Raw genomic sequence first — 21,444 nt, 5'->3', positions numbered from 1 at the left:
ACGATCGAACTGACCTACAAAACACCTTTGTAGCGAGCCACCACGGTTGTTAAAAGTACCCAAAATATGTCCCGGAGAATGTCAAGAGCAAATCATTACACTTTCACTGCTTTCTCTGACCTGGTTTCAAAGGTAGGTCGGGTCGGTGGCCTTCAGAAACCACCACTTTTGGTTTTATCTGTCACTTTCATTAATCTATGCCGATGTAGAAAGTTATGACGTGTGCAGTAAAAGTGAACGAGCAGGGAATTGGGTCACGGCCTCACATTCATCGAAACAATTTGGAGGTTTAAACGACCCGTTTATGCCACTTGACGTCAGAACACAGAAACTCGCGGGAATGCTCGAACAACTCAGAGTGCAAACAATTTGCGAGGAATTTGTTTGTTTGCGAAAAGAAGAAAAAATTTGTATCATAAGACGTTTATTAAAAATATGCATGAAGAGCTTTTAGAATATGTAAATAATGTAAAGCATTCAATAAAAGAGTTTAACAATAAGTGTAGATCAGGGACTATAAGGTACTACATATAATATTCATATCGTTTTGAAGTGCCACTTGGGAAAATGACCTTAAAAAGGTTATTGAAAACAGTTCTTGTCAGAAAAAAATAAAGGTGTTAAGTTGAAATCTAACCTGCAGATTATAAACAAAATCACATCTTTTATTGAATTTAAGTACAAAATTATCTTGTTATGTTATGATTAATACCTGTTCCTATAGTTATACGATTGCGATAACCTATTAGTCGTAGACCGTAGTCAATGGTGAAACACATAGAGTTTCTCTTCTCATCTCTCCCTTTAAAACTGAGTTTAAAACGCCTCAGCTAATACATTGGATCATGGATGTCAATTTAAATAACATTAAAATATCTTTGAAAATTATTGCTCGATGAAATTCAACTACCTAGACTCCATGTTTTGTTTTGTCACTTGCTCTTGCATTACTCAAGAAACTTTGATGTAGGTATCCTATGCGCAGGGATATTGTAAATTGCTCTACTCTAATTTTCCACTGCTAGTTTCTTTGTAACATTTGTGATTTGCATCAAAATCAAGTTCTCAACGAGAGCTACTTTCAGAAATATAACATAATATATGCCTACGTCCTTCTGGCTGAATTTTAGCCATACAGCCAATCTCAACAAAGAACACAAAATGATTAGTATTATAAATTAGTATCTGTGACAAAGTCCTTCGCTGCACCTACCTTTCTGTCTGTTCGCGATAATCTCAAAAACTAGGTACCTACTACACCGATTTTTATTAAATTATGTTATCAGCAATTGATAGCGCAGTAGCAATTGCAGTTTCAAATGTCTATTTTATTTTAATTTTAGACAACTCAGGCGACTGGCGAAGACGCGGGCGGAAATCTAGTAGGTACCTATTATGTACATAATTTACAAACATATCCTTATAATATCACAGATCACTCCAGTTACATGTTGGATGCTGGTAGTGAATTTTTTTTGCAATATCATTGTCAAGTTAACAACCATTTCAGCCCCGGTGACCATTTTCGATTATGACAGCAGACTGTTCAAATGTACATACTATATTATTAGTTATTACATTAGAGTAACTACGAACCTGAAGTTATTGTAGTGCACAAGTATGCGTGCAAAAAAGTGCATTCCTTATTCCATATATCACTGTCAATCGCGATATTGTAGGAATTTTATACAGAAATATTTTGATTGTAACCGTTTAAAACTTGCATAATTCATATTTATCTATTTCATTTATAAAAAATTAAAAACTAAGTCAATCCTTAGAGTCAGTTAGATCATTAAGTAATGATCTAAGGAGTCAGTCAGACTCAGAGTCAGTCCTGCAAAGGCAGAACACAAAAATAACTTTCTGGCGTAAATATTATTCGAATGTTCCGCGCATCTATAAATATGTTAACCCTTAATAAGCCATGGGGATATTATTTTCCCACCTCGGCATTGCCCACAAATTAATTATTATTTTTTGTATTTTTAAAGATACGGTAAAATTTAAGGAACACACCTTAAGATAGATAGTTCTTTTAATTTTTTTCTAGCAACACTTCTTTCTAAACGTCAACTGTGAATGTCAGTAGACAATCGAAGTAAAAAGTTTATTAAAACGACCGTTTTTTCCCGAAATTCAAGATAGTTTTTGGATCTACGCCCTGAAAAATTCCTGTAAATATGCAATTGTTTATAATTCGTAAAGAAGAACGTGTTATTTATCAAATATAAACAAAATAACGTACGAAAGCTGTTACTTTGGGTTATTTTTTCTAATTAAAAAAATGGTGGGAAATTTATACCCTGTAGCCGTGCATGAAATCTTCAAGTGGGAATATATTTCCCTTTATCCTGTAAGGATACCAAGTAGGTATAAAAAGTAAAAAGTTGAGTAAAGTAAAAAGTAATTTAAAAATTCATACATATTCAATAAATAATAAATTTAATGATGCATTTTTATTTTTTGTCCCTGTGTTAAAATCGACGAGTAAAAGCGCGGGCAAAAGCGGCAAAAGTGGGAGATTATTTCCCACATGTATGTTCATGGATATAGGGAAATAATTTCCCACAAAACATAACTTTTAATGGTTATAGGGAAATAATATCCCACCGCCAAAAAAACCTATAAGCTACCAATATTTTACTTTTTAATATTTTACTGTTTAATCTCGATATAACCCCGTACTGATGTATTAAAATAAACTTGTTTGAAGTCATGGCCGATTAAGGGTTAAACTTTCAAATTTAACTTTTTAAACAGAAAAAAAATGATACCTATTGCTATTTTGAAACCACAAAACAAACAAAAAACACAATTCATACTATTTTCGACCATTTAAAATTCTCACGTACAAGCAATTTTAAAACTAAAAAACTACGAGTATAATATGTAAACATGTGGTCGGAAGACGCGGTAAAAGTTGCCGAAAAGTCGTTGACCGCTGCGTTTTTGACCTTAGCAACGATATTGTAGCAAAGTGGGTGCATCCGCGGAGAGAAAGCGACACACCCTTGTTTCCGCGGAAATGAATTCAATCAATTTTGGGAATGCCATACGTCAGGTTTAATATTAACCGGTTATACTTTATAGGCCCGTCTTTGTTTTATGTGTTGAAATATGTAAAACAATGAATAAATCCTGAATCTCCTTAATTAAAGTACTTTACCGAATCTCCATACATGTAAGCATGTATGTACCTATTACGTACACAAAAACTAGGTAAGTACTGTACGCAATTACAACTTAAATTTTTGTCCTACCCGTTTTCATTATTTTGTTACTAAATGTGTGACTTGAATTAATTCTAGTCTGTTAACACAAGAATTGGCATTTTTTTTTCGAAATCAAGGAGGCAAAGAGTATAATAATTATTACTTTCATAGGATTCCAAACTCTTTGATTTGCATTTTGCACCGTTCATTCGTTATGATGTAGGTAGGTACCTTGTGGAAAAGATAGAGAAATAAGTCATAATAATTGACAATTTTAAGAAATTGCATACCATTGGACATTGCACTTTATCCGTACCTATTCCTTAGAAGAAAATATTATTACAAAACTGTTTCCGTTCATCGTAACTCAATTATGTACTCATAATGTAAGTGAAAATGCTTGTAAAATATTTTTGTTAATAGCGCCATCTATGACGTGAATATTGAATAAATTAAAATTAACAAACTTTATAATGCTGCGTTCATCAAATGGCATGTAGATTACTTACAGTTTAATTTCGCTTGCTTTGTTTAAAATAATATATAATGTTACTATTATATGCACTTAGATTACAAAATAAAATACAGATGGAGCATGTCAACCATTCATCGCCCTTGTCAAAGAAAATACGAAATCAAAAACGAATACGTTCCTCCGCTAGTGCTATAGCGATTCTAGTGTCATGCAATACGTCAAAAGGGGTTTGATATTTTAGTAAAAAAATGCTGTCTTGTGATATTAAAACGCTGTAAAACTTGTTCCCGAAAACAAACAAAAAGATAAAACATCGTTTTACAGATTTTCTGTAGATTATTTGGCTTATTTAATTTTGTATACAAATAATAATTTTACAAATACGAAGGAATTCAAAACTTCAACGTATGCTGCCAGTATTTTGAAAATGAATTTGCCATTTTTAGGGGTAAAATGGTTAAAAGATATTCGGGGTAGTGCTGTTGGATTTTTCGATCGTGAATGTGATTATTTGTACGCAAGTTTGTAGTGCAATAAAAGTTCATGGTCATTATTAGATTATTTTAAAAAGCATTATACATTTTTTGTTACTTTTATAAAAAGCGTCGTTTTCGCTTGCGATTTAATTCATGTGAACACATGATGGATATGATGAAAATAAAATGTCCCGCATTCTCGACTAAAAACTACCGCTATTCGCATTGTTTTGAAAAATAAAAACTTTTTTTAATGTAATTTATTTAATAAATTTAATGTAATTTATTTAATAAATTTAATGTAATTTATTTAATAAATTTAATGTAATTTATTAAAAATTGAATAAAATTATTTTGTTATTTGTCCATGTATAACTTTAGTAGATACTAGATAGGTGATAAAACAATTTTTACAATATTATAAAATAATATCAAAAACCCGAATTTATATTAAAATAAAAATTAAAACATGACTGCTAATAATTTATGTAGCCTACGTCACTACCACCACAGCTACCTTCATAATTCAGATGATTGCAATGACACCTCACAAGTCACAACTCAAAATCGATCCAACAGTTTATACTGCAGGGCGTGTCAAAGAAATATTATACATACATACCTACACTCGAAAAACATAACCCTCTTTCTTCCGTAGTCGGGGAAAAATTTGGGAAATTTTTCATTATCTGGTAACATAACACGCACACAGAAGCACCGTGTACGTACAGTGCAACGGCGAAATGACAGCACACATAGCTTTATGGAAATGACGATAAATTATTCGGTTTAGTTCGGCAACGCTCCATCTGTCTTTTATTTTGTAATCTAAGTATATGCATTTAATATTTTAATAACGTATTACACACCGTTCAATAAATATTTTTTCAGACCACAGAATAAAATATACCAGTGCAAACTTAGCACCCCATCAATGGAATTTTGGGTCGAAAATGACCTTGATCGTTAGGTCCCCGTTAGGTCCTTTAAGGTCCCACAATTTTTTCGTTAGGTCCCCTTTAGTTTTTTTTTAAATAATTTTTTAAATTTTAGGTATAAAAAAATTACACTTTAGCACCCCATCCATAGAATTTTGGGTCAAAAATGACCTCAATCGATAGGTCTCCGTTAGGTCCTATAAGGTCCCACAGTTTTTTCGTTAGGTCCCCTTTAGTTTTTTTTTTAATAATTTTTTTTTAATTTTAGGTATAAAAAAGTTACACTTTAGCACCCCATCCATAGCAAAATTGGCAAATTTTATCAAAATCGTATTCTTTACCGTTAGGTCCGTATGGGCTCATCATTGAAATTGTTGAATTATTTATTTTATTAAAATTATAAAATAATAAAAACCTGCGCATGCGCCTTAGAGCATTAAGGCATGCGCACATCATACATAAACAGCGCGAAATTTAAAATGGTATCGTTTCATTTATTAAATAAATCTATTGTTCTGAGAGTGCTTATTTATTAAAAACCTACTTTTCAACCTAGAATTAAAATAACCTGGTATTAGTGTCAATCTATGGTGTCAATATATTTTTTGTAGCGGCCACAGGGCCACACTACGGTCGAGGTATAGATTCGGAAAGAATAACATGCAACAAATCATTAATTTGATTCGGGATGACCTTCGCGTGGACACTAGACATGCGCAAAACAGTACGTCAAATAGTAATGCAACATCACGCATCTCTTCCACGGAAGTGATATTACTCCGTAACATCACACATTACCCGATCGATTTTTAATGAAATGATGACCGAGTAATGTTTAAGACCGATAATGACCGATAATATGTGAAGTATTACAGATCATATTGAAAAATAGCAATAATAACTGCATTACTTATTACATATCGTAAAATTACAATTTAAGTAGGTAAATATTTAAAAAATATAGTTGATTTTCCTTCATACTTGGCCACGTACTTTATGTTGTTTGTTAATAATTGTAATGAACGCAAGCAAATGTAAAACAAAATAAAAAATAGGGGCCCTCCAGGCTTAGGACTGGCAATCTTTGTTTAGGAAGACAGGCGTATTTAAAAATCAACTATTTACAACATTGATTGTAGTAAATAGTTGATTTTTACTGACCGAACGTTGCCGAAATGATGAGTGATGCGAGTGATGTTTGTAACTGATGCGTAATGCGTGATGTTGCATTACGTGTCAAAGTGATATTACTTTTGTACTATTACACGCATTACCTACCCATGTCTAGTGGACACTCGAGGGGGCGGTATTCCAGTGGAACTGCAAGTGATGGCAGTTATCACAGAGTACATTATTTTTACGGCAGTTATTCGATATTGGGGCCGGCATGAGGTAGATGTGACTTGTGCTCTAGTTTTGGATATATACAATAGAAAAGCCTGTATAACGATCTATTACATTACAGATCCAAGAAGATTGTGCTGACATTCACAGAATGAGTCAACAGACACTTTCCCGTTTGTCCCGAAATGTTGCTATTGCGTTAGCTTCTAAAAGTTCGCGTTATATTAATATGCCGTCGAACTCAACCGAGGAAGCCAAAGCAATTAGGAAATTTGAGGCCATAATATGCGGGATGAAGCGTATCATTGGTGCAATAGATTGCACTCATATTAAGATACGCAAAGTGAGTGGAGAGGCTGGACAGTACTATGTTAATAGGAAGGGACATTACTCCATTAACACTCAAGTATGAACATTGTACAATAACATTTTAGTTTGATCATAGTGTATTTAAAGTAATAAATTTTCATTGTTATGTGTGCTATTATGTGTTTCTAATTTATAATAATATTGATGACAATAATTACAGGTAGTATGTGACTCTGACCTTAAAATCTGCGATATTGTGTGTCACTGGAGAGGAAGTACACATGATTCCCGCATATATAGAGAAAGCTCAATAAAGCGGAGGTTTGAGGAGAATGAATTTCATGGGAAGCTGATTGGAGATAGCGGGTATCCTTGTACTTCGCATCTTCTAACACCAATATTAAGACCAAGGACACAGGCAGAAGAAAGGTACAACCTGAGTCACATACGAACGAGGAATACTGTAGAGCGTTGCTTTGGGGTGTGGAAGCAAAGATTCCGCATACTCAACGAAACAATGCGAGGGTCTCTGCAAGTGATCAAGACCACTATTGTTGCTTGTGCAGTTTTGCACAATTTAGCAATACTCTTTAATGAGTCTATTTTAAATCAAGGTATTTGTGCAAACTAATATGTAAACAAAGTATATTTAATAATGCCAATACATAAAAAATAAGCATATTTTAATTCTTTATTTTGTATTTTTCTAGATCCTTCAGGCCTTGAAAATCAATTATTAATCGATCCAACTATCCCTGATAATATAGAAGATGAAGACGAAAATATAAACAGGGCCATTTATATTGAAACTTATTTTAATCAATAAAAACCATATTTTATTATTTTTCAAAATTTATTTTTTTTAAATATTCCTCCTCTAATGCAAGTATTTGGAGCTTCTTCTCGTGAAGCTCCCTCTCTTGTTCTATTCTTAATAGGTGAAGCTCCCTCTCTTGCTCTATTCTTAATAGATGCAACTCTTGTTGTTGCTTCATTAATTCCTCCCTGCTTTTTTTTGCAAGGAGGAATAATTGATGCTCGTAATTGGAATTTGATTTCCCACTGTAAAAATAACATAAACATTAAACATTATTTCACATAAATCACAGCTGAACAATAAGCACAGGAAATTTCATGAAATTCTATTTTCAACATTACATACTTACGTTTTTTTTGGTTTAGCTTTGAAAATATGATGTGTAGGATTTATACGTGGCAATTCAGTGGAGAAATTTGGCAATTCAGGCTAAAAATAAAAAAATAATAATTATTTTAAAATAATATAAATTTTATTTATAATACTGATATTTTTGTATAACATAACTGATAAAAATATTATACAAATTATTATATAATATGATTACCTATGCATGTGCAGTGCTTTCATCATTTTCATTCAATTTCAATGTATCATCAGCAGACTCCTTAGTAACTTCCTATAAATATATAAAATATAATTACTCAATCTCACAATAAAAAACTATATATGCATAGCGCTATTATCCCTTAATGGATATTCCAAATTAAGGAATAATAGCAGTAGAAAATGTAAAAAATATAAACCTGTTGGCCATGTGTTGCATCGCTATCGAAAGGATTGTTATCAACCACAAACTCATTAGGAAGAGCTGCTATAAGCTCTTGATCTTCAGGCGGAGGACTTGGTGGCGGAGGTCCCCCGCCTGTCATGTTTCTTGCCGTTCTAAATTTGTGTTCCGAAGCCTTAGCTTTCTTCAAATTCCTCCACTGATTTTGTATTTGGCTTAAGTCCCTTTTATGGAGTGAAATGATATTATAACTGAAATATAAATACAATAATAATGTTATTACACTGTAACAATTTATTAAATACAAGAAACTGTTAGAATAAGTAAAACTAAAATAACCAAGACAAAACATCTTCCCATGCAAGTTTTTTTGCTGTATTTGTATTAGTCGACGTATCCTTATTCTCTAATATAATATGTGCTCGCTCGAGCACTAATTATTTTCGAAGCACTTTCTAAAGAGCAATATATATTTATTAATAAGCATTAAAACATGTAAGGAAATAAGTACATTCTATTAGATTTCTTGTGTACATTACGTACCTTATCCTCCTCACTCCAATTCGTCGAACGAGAACGTTTATTGATCATTGAACTCATTTTAAATTAAAACTGAATTTGAATTTATCAAAAATCTCAAATCTGTACAAATGTTTGAAATTTGAAAGTTATCAATATCCTGTCAGTTAAACGTCATACAAAATAAAGTCTACCATTCATATTTGTCAAAAAGTACATTTTTAGTCAAGTTTTACGTGAATAGCGGGTTTTATTTCGATAATGTTACTAGAAAAAAATACATATATTGACGTAACTTAGTTGAGAGACTGCTGAGATAGGTTTATAAGTACCTAAGATTATTTTAATCATTGTTTAAGGAGTTGAGAGTTATTTAACTGAGAGGTGTTTATGCAACAGATCAGTCAGTTTTTATAAGTAAGGCTGGTAATTTTTTACGACATCACATTAGAAACCTCAAAAATAGCAGTACTTCTCCACTATTTAATGGATGTTATTATACATATAAACCTTCCTCTTGAATCACTCTATCTATTAAAAGAAACTGCATCAAAATCCGTTGCGTAGTTTCAAAGATTTAAGCGTACAAAGGGACATAGGGACAGAGAAAGCGACTTTGTTTTATACTATGTATAATATAATAATGATAGTGATAGCACAGTATTACAATATTATTTCCTACAGTAAGGAAACGCCTTTGATGTCGCGCGATGCCGCCGCCAGCGTAGGTACTTACGCTGCCACACGAAAATACGCTAGGGTTGCAACAAATGGGAAATAAAACAATTGTGATTATTAATATTATGATGAAATCATTTATTCATATGTACATTCAAAATAATTGCGATTATTAAATCTGATGTAATCATTTGTTCATAAATATATAATTACAGATATTGCACTGCTAAATATTATTTACGTGGACACTTTATTTTTGGATGTTCTTAATTGTATATTATACCATTTAAGAAGTAATGCATTCGCATTGGGATGTACAATCTGATTAGAAAATAATGAGGACAACATATACATAGCTTTGATTTTAATTCAACAGATACAATTATTAATACAATCTTTCTGAAATATTGTTTCCTTCTGGGATTTCAATGTAGATTTACATCCGTAAACGGAACAGTTTTTGCGCGCCATAATAGAATATGTAAGTACCTATGTATAATAAAATTATTACACAAAAAATACGACTGCGTCGTCCTTTCGCGATAGTTAATGCAAACTCAGCGTGATTGCATTAAGCGGCCCGCGTCGCCCGACCCCCCGCCAGTTCCCCTCCGTTTCTCTGCACAAGTACATTCGTCGCCATACTGTAGGAAATATGGTGATACTGTGGTGATAGTCCGGCTAACGAAAGATAAGACTGGAAAAGGCGGCAAATTCAAAAAATCATCATATTAAGGTAACCTAATGGTAACTTAGGTTATAGTTGGAAATAAAGTTTTGATACTTTAATTTATTATTACGAGCTTTGTTTTTTTGAGAGATTAACAACCTCTACAAACTCTTCATCTATATAATATTATATATATGTAATCTGGTACAGTTATCTGATACAGATAAAAAAAAGAACAGCTAGTGAAAGTAATAAAAAACATAATAAAATACAATTAAATTTTGTTTAATCAATATAATCATATTAAATCTAAAAGCCGCGTTCAGCCGCGAATAAAGAATAAGAATCACTATCATTATCTCTGACATCATTAACTCTTCCATTTCTGCAGTTATTCCATCTTGTTTTTTTTGTACTGCTCTTCAACATGAATAACATGGTTCGGTCATAGAAGAAATCTCGTTGAGATACTGATTTTGTGTCTTTAAACATTTTGAACGGACAGATCGTTCAATTTTATATTGTTGCTTTAATAGTTTATAACTGGATTACTGGTATCATCCATGCAAAATAATAATAATAATATTAAACAAATCATATAATGTGCAATGCAATCAAGATGAAAAGTATCAAAATATCAAGTCACACTGTGTGTTTTTCCTTGAAAACTACATCTCTTTCAAATTGTTTCTTTTTAAATTTATTAATCATAGTTTAAAGTTTTCGTCATGTTTTCAACTCAGTTTTCAATTATTAGAAATCACTAAAATCCTAAGCTAAAATCGCAGAAAATAAAATCACTTTGACAAGCTTTGACACATCAACAACTCAGGTTTTAATGACAGTTAACTGTTAAGTGTTGCCAAATAAATTTTCGAAATAAAAAGCCAGTCTCATCTTTCGAACCAGATGTGACTAGTATAGATTTATTTATTGATTTAATAAATGAAACGATACCAATTTAAATTTCGCGCTGTTTATGTATGATGTGCGCATGTCTTAATGCTCTAAGGCGCATGCGCAGGTTTCAATTATTTTATAACTAGTGCCCCGGCTTCGCCCGTGGTACATATTTGGTATCCTATATCCTTCTCCTGGCTCTAAACTACCTCCCTGCCAATTTTCAGCTAAATCGGTTCAGCCGTTCTTGAGTTATAAGTGGAGTAACTAACACGACTTTCTTATAAATATATAGATTTTAATAAAATAAATAATTTAACAATTTCAATGATGGACCTATACGGACCTAACGGTAAAGAATACGATTTTGATAAAATTCGCCAATTTTGATATGGATGAGGTGCTAAAGTGTAATTTTTTTATACCCAAAATTAAAAAAAAAATATTTAAAAAAAAACTAAAGGGGACCTAACGAAAAAATTGTGGGACCTTATAGGACCTAACGAAGACCTATAGATTAAGGTCATTTTTGACCCAAAATTCTATGGATGGGGTGCTAAAGTGTAATTTTTTTATACCTAAAATTTAAAAAATTATTTAAAAAAAAACTAAAGGGGACCTAACGAAAAAATTGGTGGACCTTAAAGGACCTAACGGGGACCTAACGATCAAGGTCATTTTCGACCCAAAATTCCATAGATGGGGTGCTAAGTTTGCACTGGTATAAAATATAGCATCGTAAATTATCCAATTGGCCAAACGTCATGCATTCGTGTCGACTGTCAATAGAAAGTATTGCCAACTAGTTAAACTTCCCATAATTAAGGTAGTTTTCCATAAGTTTGATTTTCCTTATTAAATAAAATAGATCCGTCTTAAACAGTATTAGTTATTACCCTCACAACTTTAAAATGAAAAATGATTCAACAGTTGTACGAACAAATTAAAAGTTAAATAAACTCAAACTCAAACTCATTTATTCAATTAGACTACTATCTATTAGCACTTTCGAATAGTCATTACATGAGTATTTTTAACATTTACCACCGTACAATAAAAATAAATATTCAGACCTTGATACTTCAATAATAAATTTATATATGCCCATAAATATATTTTGGCTTTTTGGCAGATAAATAGAATAAACGATAAATTATGTTAAGTTCTTTTATTTATTAACAATTGATAAAGGAACATTAGGGAGAATATTTAATCCATAATATAGCGACTTTCTATTATAGTCACGGCAACACTGTCGGCTGCCATGATTTGGACTTGGAGTTTGACTGTCATCGTGTAGTCTTATTATCTGACCGTACCTATATTTTCAAAATGTTTTACGCAAAAAGTATAAGCGGTGTATTTACCATCGTTACTTTATTAATAGCGCCAATAATAGCAGAATGGAATACACAAGACTATATTCGAAGGGAACATTCATTAACGAAACCTTACCAAGGTGAGTGACCTGTGCCTACGACTAGACATTGTGCATTTTCAAGTTTATTAAATCTAATTATTTTATTACAGCAAGTGGTATGGCCATGCCTTACTGGGACTTTTTAGGTAGCACGATAGTTACTTCAAATTATGTTCGACTCACACCTGATTTGCAGTCTAAATCAGGCGCAATTTGGAATACTCATGTGAGTATTGGTCTTTTTTTATTCTTATTGCTAAAAACGTTTATACAACCTCTAATACTGTATCGAAAAACAAGAATACAATTGATGATATCCATATTATACTTCCGATAACTATGTCCAGGTTAGAATTAATCTACTTATATCAAAATTATTTTATGGTCTCTTCATTTTAACAAACTGATAATGAACATTGAAGTTCAATTATGTAAATTATCAAGTCAAATGTATTGATGAGTAATTGGTATTTACTCAGAATTTGTTTTTGTTTATGTCTTATCATTGTCTTTGTAAGACTAAAGACATGTTCCATTATTGTTACATTGATATGAGTCTTGTTCTTATTACTAACTTGTACTCAATAATCATTTTGTTTTATTCACAAGTGTCTTAAGATTTAATTAAATATGTTCTTCCAACATTTCAATGATATGTCATAACTAGCATAAATTCATTGAAACATGTAAAATAATTTAATATAATGGAAAAAATTTTGACTTTACCTATTTTAAAAATTTGTAAAATTCAGATTTGAAGTACCTATTTAAATATGTTTCTGAAAATAACCATTTACAAGGAAATTTATGAATAAATATGTACATTTTGGTAGCTAATGAATCATTACAGCTGATCAAATAGATAAGAATATGTCTATTTCTCTTTATAAATAAATTTATACTTTAGATACTATTGAGAGTATCCTACTAATATAATAAGTGCGAAAGTTTGTGAGGACAGATGTGTATGTGTGTGTTTGTTACTCTTTCACGCAAACATTACTGAACTGATTACAATGAATTTAAGCATACATATAGAGGGTAACTTGGATTAACACATTGGATAGGTTTTATACCGGAAATGTCATGGGAACGGGACAGGTGTTTTTTCTCTGAAAATGCGGGCGAAGCCGCAGGCGGAAAGCTAGTGTTACATGAAGTATTCACATTAAAATGTGTGGTTGGAATTTTCATAACTTTTGAAACTTTCTCTCTTAACAATATTGTTTAGTTCATGGTCATAAGTAAATTAAGAATAAAAATAAAATGCAATTTACAATGTATATTTTATCATGTGTATCGAATTGGCATTGATACAGAAAACAAGGTCAGAATCTACATTCAAGGTTAACTTATTATTGAACATTTTGTAATACAAAGTATTGTTAAAGAACAACATTTTTATTACAGATTTCTCTTTTTATGTGAAGTTATCCTACTATTTAAATTTAAATGTATATATAAATGCGAAAGTAACTCTGTCTGTCTGTCTGTCTGTTACGCTTTCCCGCTTAAACCTCTCAACCGATTTTGATGAAATTTGGCACAAACAATCTTTAGACCCTGAGAAAGAACATAGGCTACCTTTTATCAAAACACCATGTGGGCAAAGCCGCGGGCGGAAGCTAGTATTCTAATAAACTGGTCTACGTCTTAAATACTTTCACTTTTTCTTTAATAAATAAATAATATGCTTTTCTTAATTTTTCTAGAAACTTTTGGTGACATTGCACAACCTTGATCTTAAATATAAACAACCAAGCCAGTTTTAGCAAATTAATACAATCTTAAAATTTAACACTAAGTAAACACCTTCAAAGTTGTCCATGCTTAGTTATTGTAATAATTTTATTACCTATTAAATTCTGTTGAAAAGACACTTCCGAATAAACATAATATTTCAGTTTAGAAATCAATTGTGAAAACTATAATCACTAACTATGAATACATTTAGCTATATAATATCTTAAACATCCTCGCATCCTCTATTAATGTCCTTATAAAGGAAACTCAATTTTAAACACATGCAAGGCCCAAGTAAAAGAAAAACTATGTTGCTAAATTTTTATAAGAAAAGCTCAAGTAAAAGAAAAAACCCGCCACGTGATCAATATCCTTTCCTATTCTTTAAAAATTTCTCATTTTTAAAGCATTTGAAAGCTATAAAATTGAATATCGAAAAACTATTTTTATATACAGGGTGTAATCGTTAAGTGTGCACAAGCGATTATTCCGTAACTATTGCAGATATCAAAAAACTTTAAACTGATATCGAAAGTACTTAACCTAATGAGTAAAATGGCCATAATAAATTTTTAAAAATAAAACGAGAAATAACCAAAAATGTTACATTAAACGCTCCCATACAATTTATTTCCCATACATTTTGTATTCATAGTAGATTTTCGAAGTGACGTCCTTATTGTGCAATACAATGAGGAGGTCTATTTACAGTTTCTAAATGAACTTCCCTCCAAATTTGCGAAGTAATTAAAGCAGAAAACCAAAAAAACAAAAAAAAGCTAAAATCTTTTATATTAAATGTATAGGTTGATCCAAAAGTAATGATAATTGGGTATTTCCTGTGCACATAAAAATATAAAATAAATGTTTTATGCTTGCTCATGTAATCACTAAGTTATCACAAAAAAATTATATCTACAGGCCACATTTCCAAGTATTAACATTAATTTTAATGTGAACAGTGCGAGCCAGAATGTTTCCCGACGAAAAGAAGAAACAACGATTCGACATTTAGAGAGTGAATTTCTAAATTTTTAATGAGATCAGGATAATTTTTTGTCACGATTTGTGACCATGGGCGTTACCTGGGTTCACCATGTTTATGCTGAAACCAAGAAACAATCAATGGCCTGGATGCGAGCTTCCAAAGTGACGGTGAAGATTTTCAAAGTGAAAATTAGGGGGATAGATTAAAGCCGTAGTTTTTTGGGACGCTGAAGAAATGTGGAATATTTTAAGAAGGTAGCCACTACTACACAGGGCTCTTACTACACAGACCAAATTAAAAGATTGCGGGTAGGTTAGTAAGAAAAAGAGTAATGGCAAACTTCGGTCTTGAATGTTGGTTCACCAAGACAACGCACCAGATCACAAAGCGTCAGTTGCGATGGCTGCCAATCAAAAATCGGCATTGAAAATGCTTGAACACCCACCCTGTTTGTAAGATCTAGCTCCTAGTTAATTCTATCTCTTACCTCGGCACAAGAAACACCGTCGATACAAGAAATTTTAAGACGACAGCGAAGTGATGGCCGATTTTGAGGGGTTTTTGTAGATGAAGTCAAAGTTTTTTTTTTTCTAAGTTAAGGAAAAAAAATATCGAAGTATATTATCTAGTTAGAAGACTATCTAGAGAAATACATAATTATTTTAACTGTAATGACCTTGTTTAATATTGATTATCATTACTTTTGGATCAACCCATGTACATGGGATATTCATATCTCATACTAAATGTATGGGAGGGTTTAAAGTTAATTTTTTAGATATTTCTCGTATTATTTTAAAAAATTTATTATGGCCATTTTACTCATTAGGTTAAGTACTTTCGATATCAGTTTAAAGTTTTTTGATATCTGCAATAGTCACGGAATAATCGCCTGTGCACACTTAACGATTACACCCTGTATATTGGTTGACGTTTGAGCGTAGAACCGAAGGGTACAGGCAAGTCTCGGTCAGGCAGGACACAGAAGGCTGATCACCTGCTTGTCTCTAAAGAAATTCCATCAGTGTAACAGATGTATGCATAATGCATCTGCCCCTTTCCTCAGTAGGGTACACAAGACTTAACACTTATTCTTTGCTTACAGCCATGCCACACTCGCAACTGGGATTTACAAGTGCAGTTCAAAGTCCATGGGCGTGGTAAAGACTTATTCGGCGATGGTTTCGTCATTTGGTACGTGAAGGATCGTATGCAGCCTGGACCAGTGTTTGGGAGTAAGGATTACTTCAATGGGCTTGCTATTGTCATGGATACGTACAGTAATCATAATGGTGCTCATAATGTGAGTATGTTTGTATTTAGCTTTTAAAGGAAGGTATTGATGTAATATTAAATATTGAACTGTGCGAGTTTTTGGAAAGCCACTATTAATAGATTATATATTAATCACTAATGAATTGACTATTCAATTTCAATCATTATACATATCCATACTTCTTGGTGTTTGTTTAGACCCTCTTCACAGTGGGCAGCGTTGGCCCAATAAATGATCGTCGATGTTTGCCGCCCTTACGGCATTTATGTATAAATATTACAATGACGGCCGATCATAGATATTTAAGCTCCCTATACAATCATAATTGGCCCTACTCGTCCAACCGGTCCAACTCTATCCATTGTGAATAAGGCCCATCCATACTATGTATAATATTATAAAACTCTGTCTGTCTGTCTGTTACTCAATCACGCCTAAACTACTGAACAAATTTTCATGAAATTTGGTATGGAGATATTTAGATACCCGAGAAAGGACATAGGATACTTTTTATCCCGGGAAAATTACGCAATCCCGGAAATCCCACGGGAACGGGAACTATGAGGGTTTTTCTTTGACTGCGCGGGCGAAGCCGCGGGCGGAAACCTAATTTGGAAATAATATGCATTTATTTGTAAAAAGTTGTACAAAAATAATGTTATATATACAGCATCAGCACCCATACATATCAGCGATGATAAACAACGGTACACTGCACTACGATCACGATAGAGACGGTACTCACACGCAAGTGGCGGGTTGCGAGGCAAAGTTCAGGAATTACAACCATGACACATATATATCTATTGTGTATCGAGATGATACTCTTATTGGTAAGTTTATTGGTTAATAGCTGGTGTGTGTGACTCCAATAGTTTTCAAAATTTTCATAGTTAATTTAGAGACAAATCCAACAAAGCAAAAATCGTCAAAATCGGTTTAACCATTCTTTAGTAATTATAATTATAAAGTGGTGTAACTATCTACTGTATTCTTTATCTGCGCAGGTAATACAGTGTTTGCATAAAATTGCAAATAATTTTTTTTTTCACACTTGATTAAAAATATTTAATTTGATCGTCAATCGTCATAGATTCAATTAAATATACAATTGACTAAAAGGTCATTTATTCATGTCTATTTATACAAGGCTAGGATTTATAGAAATAGTTCGGATTAATTCATGCAATCTAATCTCATTGATATGTTGCATATACTTTTATAATCAAATAAAGAACAGTTACGCGTTGATATTAAGTTTCTATAATTATAATAAAAAAAATGTGTGCGTGTACTAGTGTACACACGTAAAAAGTGAAACTTATTTTTCAAAAAATAATTTACTATAATATGCAACTTTACAGAAATACGTCGAATCACGCGTGGTAGGGATAAGAAAAAGATGGCGCGTAACGGAAAAATGTCACGCGTAACGAAAAAATGTTACACTAAATTTTTTTCCAACCCCGATAAAGAAGTTTCACTTCAATAACTTTACATTGATTTTGCAAATATCTAATTATATTCTGAAGATAAATTTACATAAATGCTAGTTTTTAGATTCTAACCACCTCTTTTCTGTTTCCAAACTTTTTGTTCGGTGATAAATAATTTCCATGTATTACAAAATCTTGCGAAAAAAATATATGCAATATATTTAAATATTCTAGATAATAAACAAAAAATATTATATTACAGTATCAACAGACCTAGAAGGCAAGAACGCATGGAAGGAGTGCTTCAAAGTCGAGAATGTTCTATTACCAACTGGTTACTTCTTTGGAGCCTCCGCTACTACGGGCGACTTGAGCGATAACCATGATATTGTTGCTATTAAAATGTATGAGCTGGATTTGTTGGAATCGGTAAGTTTTTATAAACACGTATTTACTGATTTTCAAATGTAATCTTAATATATATAAATCTCGTGTCACAATGTTTGTCCTCAATGGACTCCTAAACCTCTTAACCGATTATAATAAAACTCGCACACCATGTGCAGTTCGATCCAACTTGAGAGATAGGATAGTTTAAACATGTAGGTACCACGGGCGAAGCCGGGGCGGACCGCTAGTTTAAATAAGATTTTTGATAAGTCCCTTAATATTACCAATATGGGAATATTTCATTTCTTTCCAATTACTTTGATAGTACATCCCTATAACAAAACGACTAACACCTTTAGCACAAATATTTGGGATATTTTTCTATTAATCTTCTGCAAAATGCGTCTGCCATAAAGTAAACGTCACTTTTATATGTGAATTCATCTTCCAGCAAAACAAGAACGAAGACAGATCACACATAATACCATCAGCGGCGACGTTCGAAGCGCCGCGGGAAAGGATAGAAGATAACAAACCCGCAATGTCGGGCGTTAAAACTTTCCTTTGGATGATGTTTATAGCCATTGTAATTATCGTATTAGTTGTACTCGGCATCATGTGGTACCAGAAACGACAAGAAACATCCAGAAAACGCCTATATTGATCAAAAAATTAAATATACTGGCAACATTTGTGGTCTGTCAAGGCTCTGTTTTATCTGTGAACTGTAGGTGACTGTTTGAATATTTTTTTTTGTCTGTGGCGCAGCTGTCACTTGTCATGTTTTGAATGTGTAGGTAGTGATTAGGGATGTCGATTCTTTCCAAAAAAGATCGATTTTTAAATCGATTCGAATCGTTACTTGATAAATCGATTCATAAAAAAAATCGAGGTCTAAAAAATCGATTTCTAAAAAATCGATTTTTTTCAAATTTGTATTTACAATGTAAATATAAATCCATTTTATGAAAAACAAGAATGGTACCATAATAAACAATCTCTGGGATCACTTATCAGTAAAATCAGGAATTTTTTAGTTCAGGGAATTAGTTACAATTATTTTTATTACCATGTCAAAATATCAGATCACATATAAAAGAAGATATTTATTTTCTAAATGTATTTGCTACATTAAAAATTTAAGAGAGTAGATAACATAGCTTATAGTTCCCAACAATTTGTCAAGTCTACAGTAGACTTCCGCACCGCTTGGATACCAGTAGACTGTCTACTGGTATCCAAGCGGTTCCGCTCATCACTTGCGATGTTGCTGGCAATCGAAAAAAGGCGCTCACAGGGAACAGATGATCCTACGATACTCATAAACATCACGGCTATTGAGTGAACATGGTGATAAATAGAGTTTGTTTGTTCTTGCCAATAAAGCATGTATATATCCGTAATATTGTGAGTACATTCAGCTAATTCTAAATATATTTTTTTTTACCATAAAAGAAAAAAACCGAAAGTCGATTTTCAAGGGTAAAATATCGATTCACTGAATCGATTCAGTACGACATATCGATTTAAAAAATCGATTTATTTGGTCCGAAAAATCGATTCTCCGATTAATCGATTTGAGATCGACATCCCTAGTAGTGATGGGTAAAATTAAATGTAAATTGTAATAGGGAACAATTTGATGAATTGTAAGTGTAGTTTAGAATTTTATACCTACATGATAAAAAATACAAATTTTGAAGCAATAAATATATTGTCTAAGAAATTAATTGAATGGGAAGTTGGTTCAAATAATTGAAACCCAAAAATATGGTAGACTGAATAATTCTTAAATTTATACTTTGCTGGTTCTTTCAAATAATTAAATAATTATAACTTATTTTTGGGTTTTATTTTATATGATAATAATATAAAAAAAACATCACACTAACGCATTTTGGTTATTTGATAACAACCTGTTCCAATATAATTATGTTATAACTTATAATAATAATTTTGTTTGTTAACAAAGTACAATCTAGTATGCAATATTTATGAAATAATTGGAAATATATCCATACATTAATATTATTTTCCTAAATAACTAAGTCACTTCTTGTATGTAATATTTAAATATCTACATAAGTATTTAGATTAAAAATATTTTAAGTATTTACTATTGCCAGTTACATTATAAACTTGATTATACAATTTTATTATCATCTCTTTTTTGTTATTAGATAAAATACTCCCTTAGTTTGAACTGCTCAATTGTTCATATTTTTTATCGTTTGTCTCATTAATTACGTAATACAAATTGTAGTTTGTGTATTTTTCTGCTAGAATTCATTTAAGTTCATAATAATAATCCATAACAAAATTATATGTTCCTGGTTATAAGTTTGTGATGTTATATTATGAATCTAAGGATTTTGTAATAGGCGAATTGTTAGGATGATATTATACAGAAATGGTACAGTTAATTTAAGGGAAGTTTATTATTAAAATTGGACTTGGAAGACTAGATTTGATATCTATTAATAGTAAGTAATTTACATTCATATGCAACATAAACACACAGATATTATTATTGTATAAAATTTGGTATGGTCTCACATAACTGTTACATAATATACATTATTACATAGTTTATTTATTTAAATACGTAAATCTCGAAAATGAAAATAATTTATGTGATTTTAATAAAATTCTAAAGTACTAAAATCGCATAAATTCGTAAAGAATGCATTAGATGTTGTGTCCAAGTGTGTTCGAGTGTGAATAAAGTGATTTATAATCTTTTAAGATCTTGTTTCATTTTTACCGTATTAACAAAGCCAAAGGAGGATCCCAATTTTTAGCTTTTGTTTGGTTTTTTTACTACCAGTCTACTAATAACAATGCCAAGAACAATGCACCAGTAAGGTAAATGTACGTAATTCCGGAGTACTAAGGCATTCTTAACTTTCCTAGCAATTTCCAATAAAGCAGGAAAAAATTGCGAATTGAAGTTAGTTTAGTCGTAAAAAGAGGTTTTCAGATAAGAGATTGATATGTAACACTACTGTATTTAAACTATTTTATAAAAGTAAATGTCATTTTTCTGGACCTCGTAAATGTCCGTTATTACGGTATAAAATTTGACTTTCCAGGTAATTCCGTAAATGGGTGCTGGTAATT

The 21,444-nt window shown here is 31.8% G+C and overlaps 1 protein-coding gene and 1 long non-coding RNA gene across 2 annotated transcripts in view; both read left to right on the top strand.

Annotated features, from left to right (window-relative positions):
* LOC149898296 (uncharacterized) overlaps positions 1-10,940 on the top strand; it is a 43,671-nt gene extending 32,731 nt beyond the window's left edge. The window contains exon 2 of the long non-coding RNA XR_016458063.1: positions 10,885-10,940. This is a non-coding gene — a long non-coding RNA (uncharacterized LOC149898296). The remainder of the gene's footprint in view (positions 1-10,884) is intronic.
* A 1,367-nt stretch (positions 10,941-12,307) lies between these two features.
* Positions 12,308-19,001, top strand: LOC149898295 (vesicular integral-membrane protein VIP36). The gene is made up of 6 exons (XM_090115314.1): positions 12,308-12,530; positions 12,602-12,717; positions 16,328-16,525; positions 17,169-17,331; positions 18,197-18,363; positions 18,776-19,001. Exons 1-6 carry the CDS (start codon positions 12,404-12,406, stop codon positions 18,986-18,988), a joined length of 984 nt encoding a protein of 327 aa, XP_089971440.1. The 5' UTR covers positions 12,308-12,403; the 3' UTR covers positions 18,989-19,001.
* The last annotated feature ends 2,443 nt before the right edge of the window (positions 19,002-21,444 follow it).

The sequence above is a fragment of the Colias eurytheme genome, chromosome 23, assembly GCF_061535395.1.
Source record: "Colias eurytheme isolate Ceu_HAF_F1 chromosome 23, ilColEury1 Martin Lab GWU primary, whole genome shotgun sequence".
NCBI lineage: Eukaryota > Metazoa > Arthropoda > Insecta > Lepidoptera > Pieridae > Colias > Colias eurytheme.
The sequence above is the reverse complement of the archived record's forward strand: the minus strand, read 5'-3'. Positions and strand labels throughout refer to the sequence as shown.

Excerpts from the sequence above, each read along its gene's own strand:
- LOC149898295 (XM_090115314.1), top strand. The coding sequence starts at position 12,404 with ATGTTTTACGCAAAAAGTATAAGCGGTGTATTTACCATCGTTACTTTA. Across the intron at positions 12,531-12,601 it reads ATTAACGAAACCTTACCAAG|CAAGTGGTATGGCCATGCCT; the intron begins GTGAGTGACCTG and ends ATTTTATTACAG. Across the intron at positions 17,332-18,196 it reads TCGAGATGATACTCTTATTG|TATCAACAGACCTAGAAGGC; the intron begins GTAAGTTTATTG and ends ATTATATTACAG.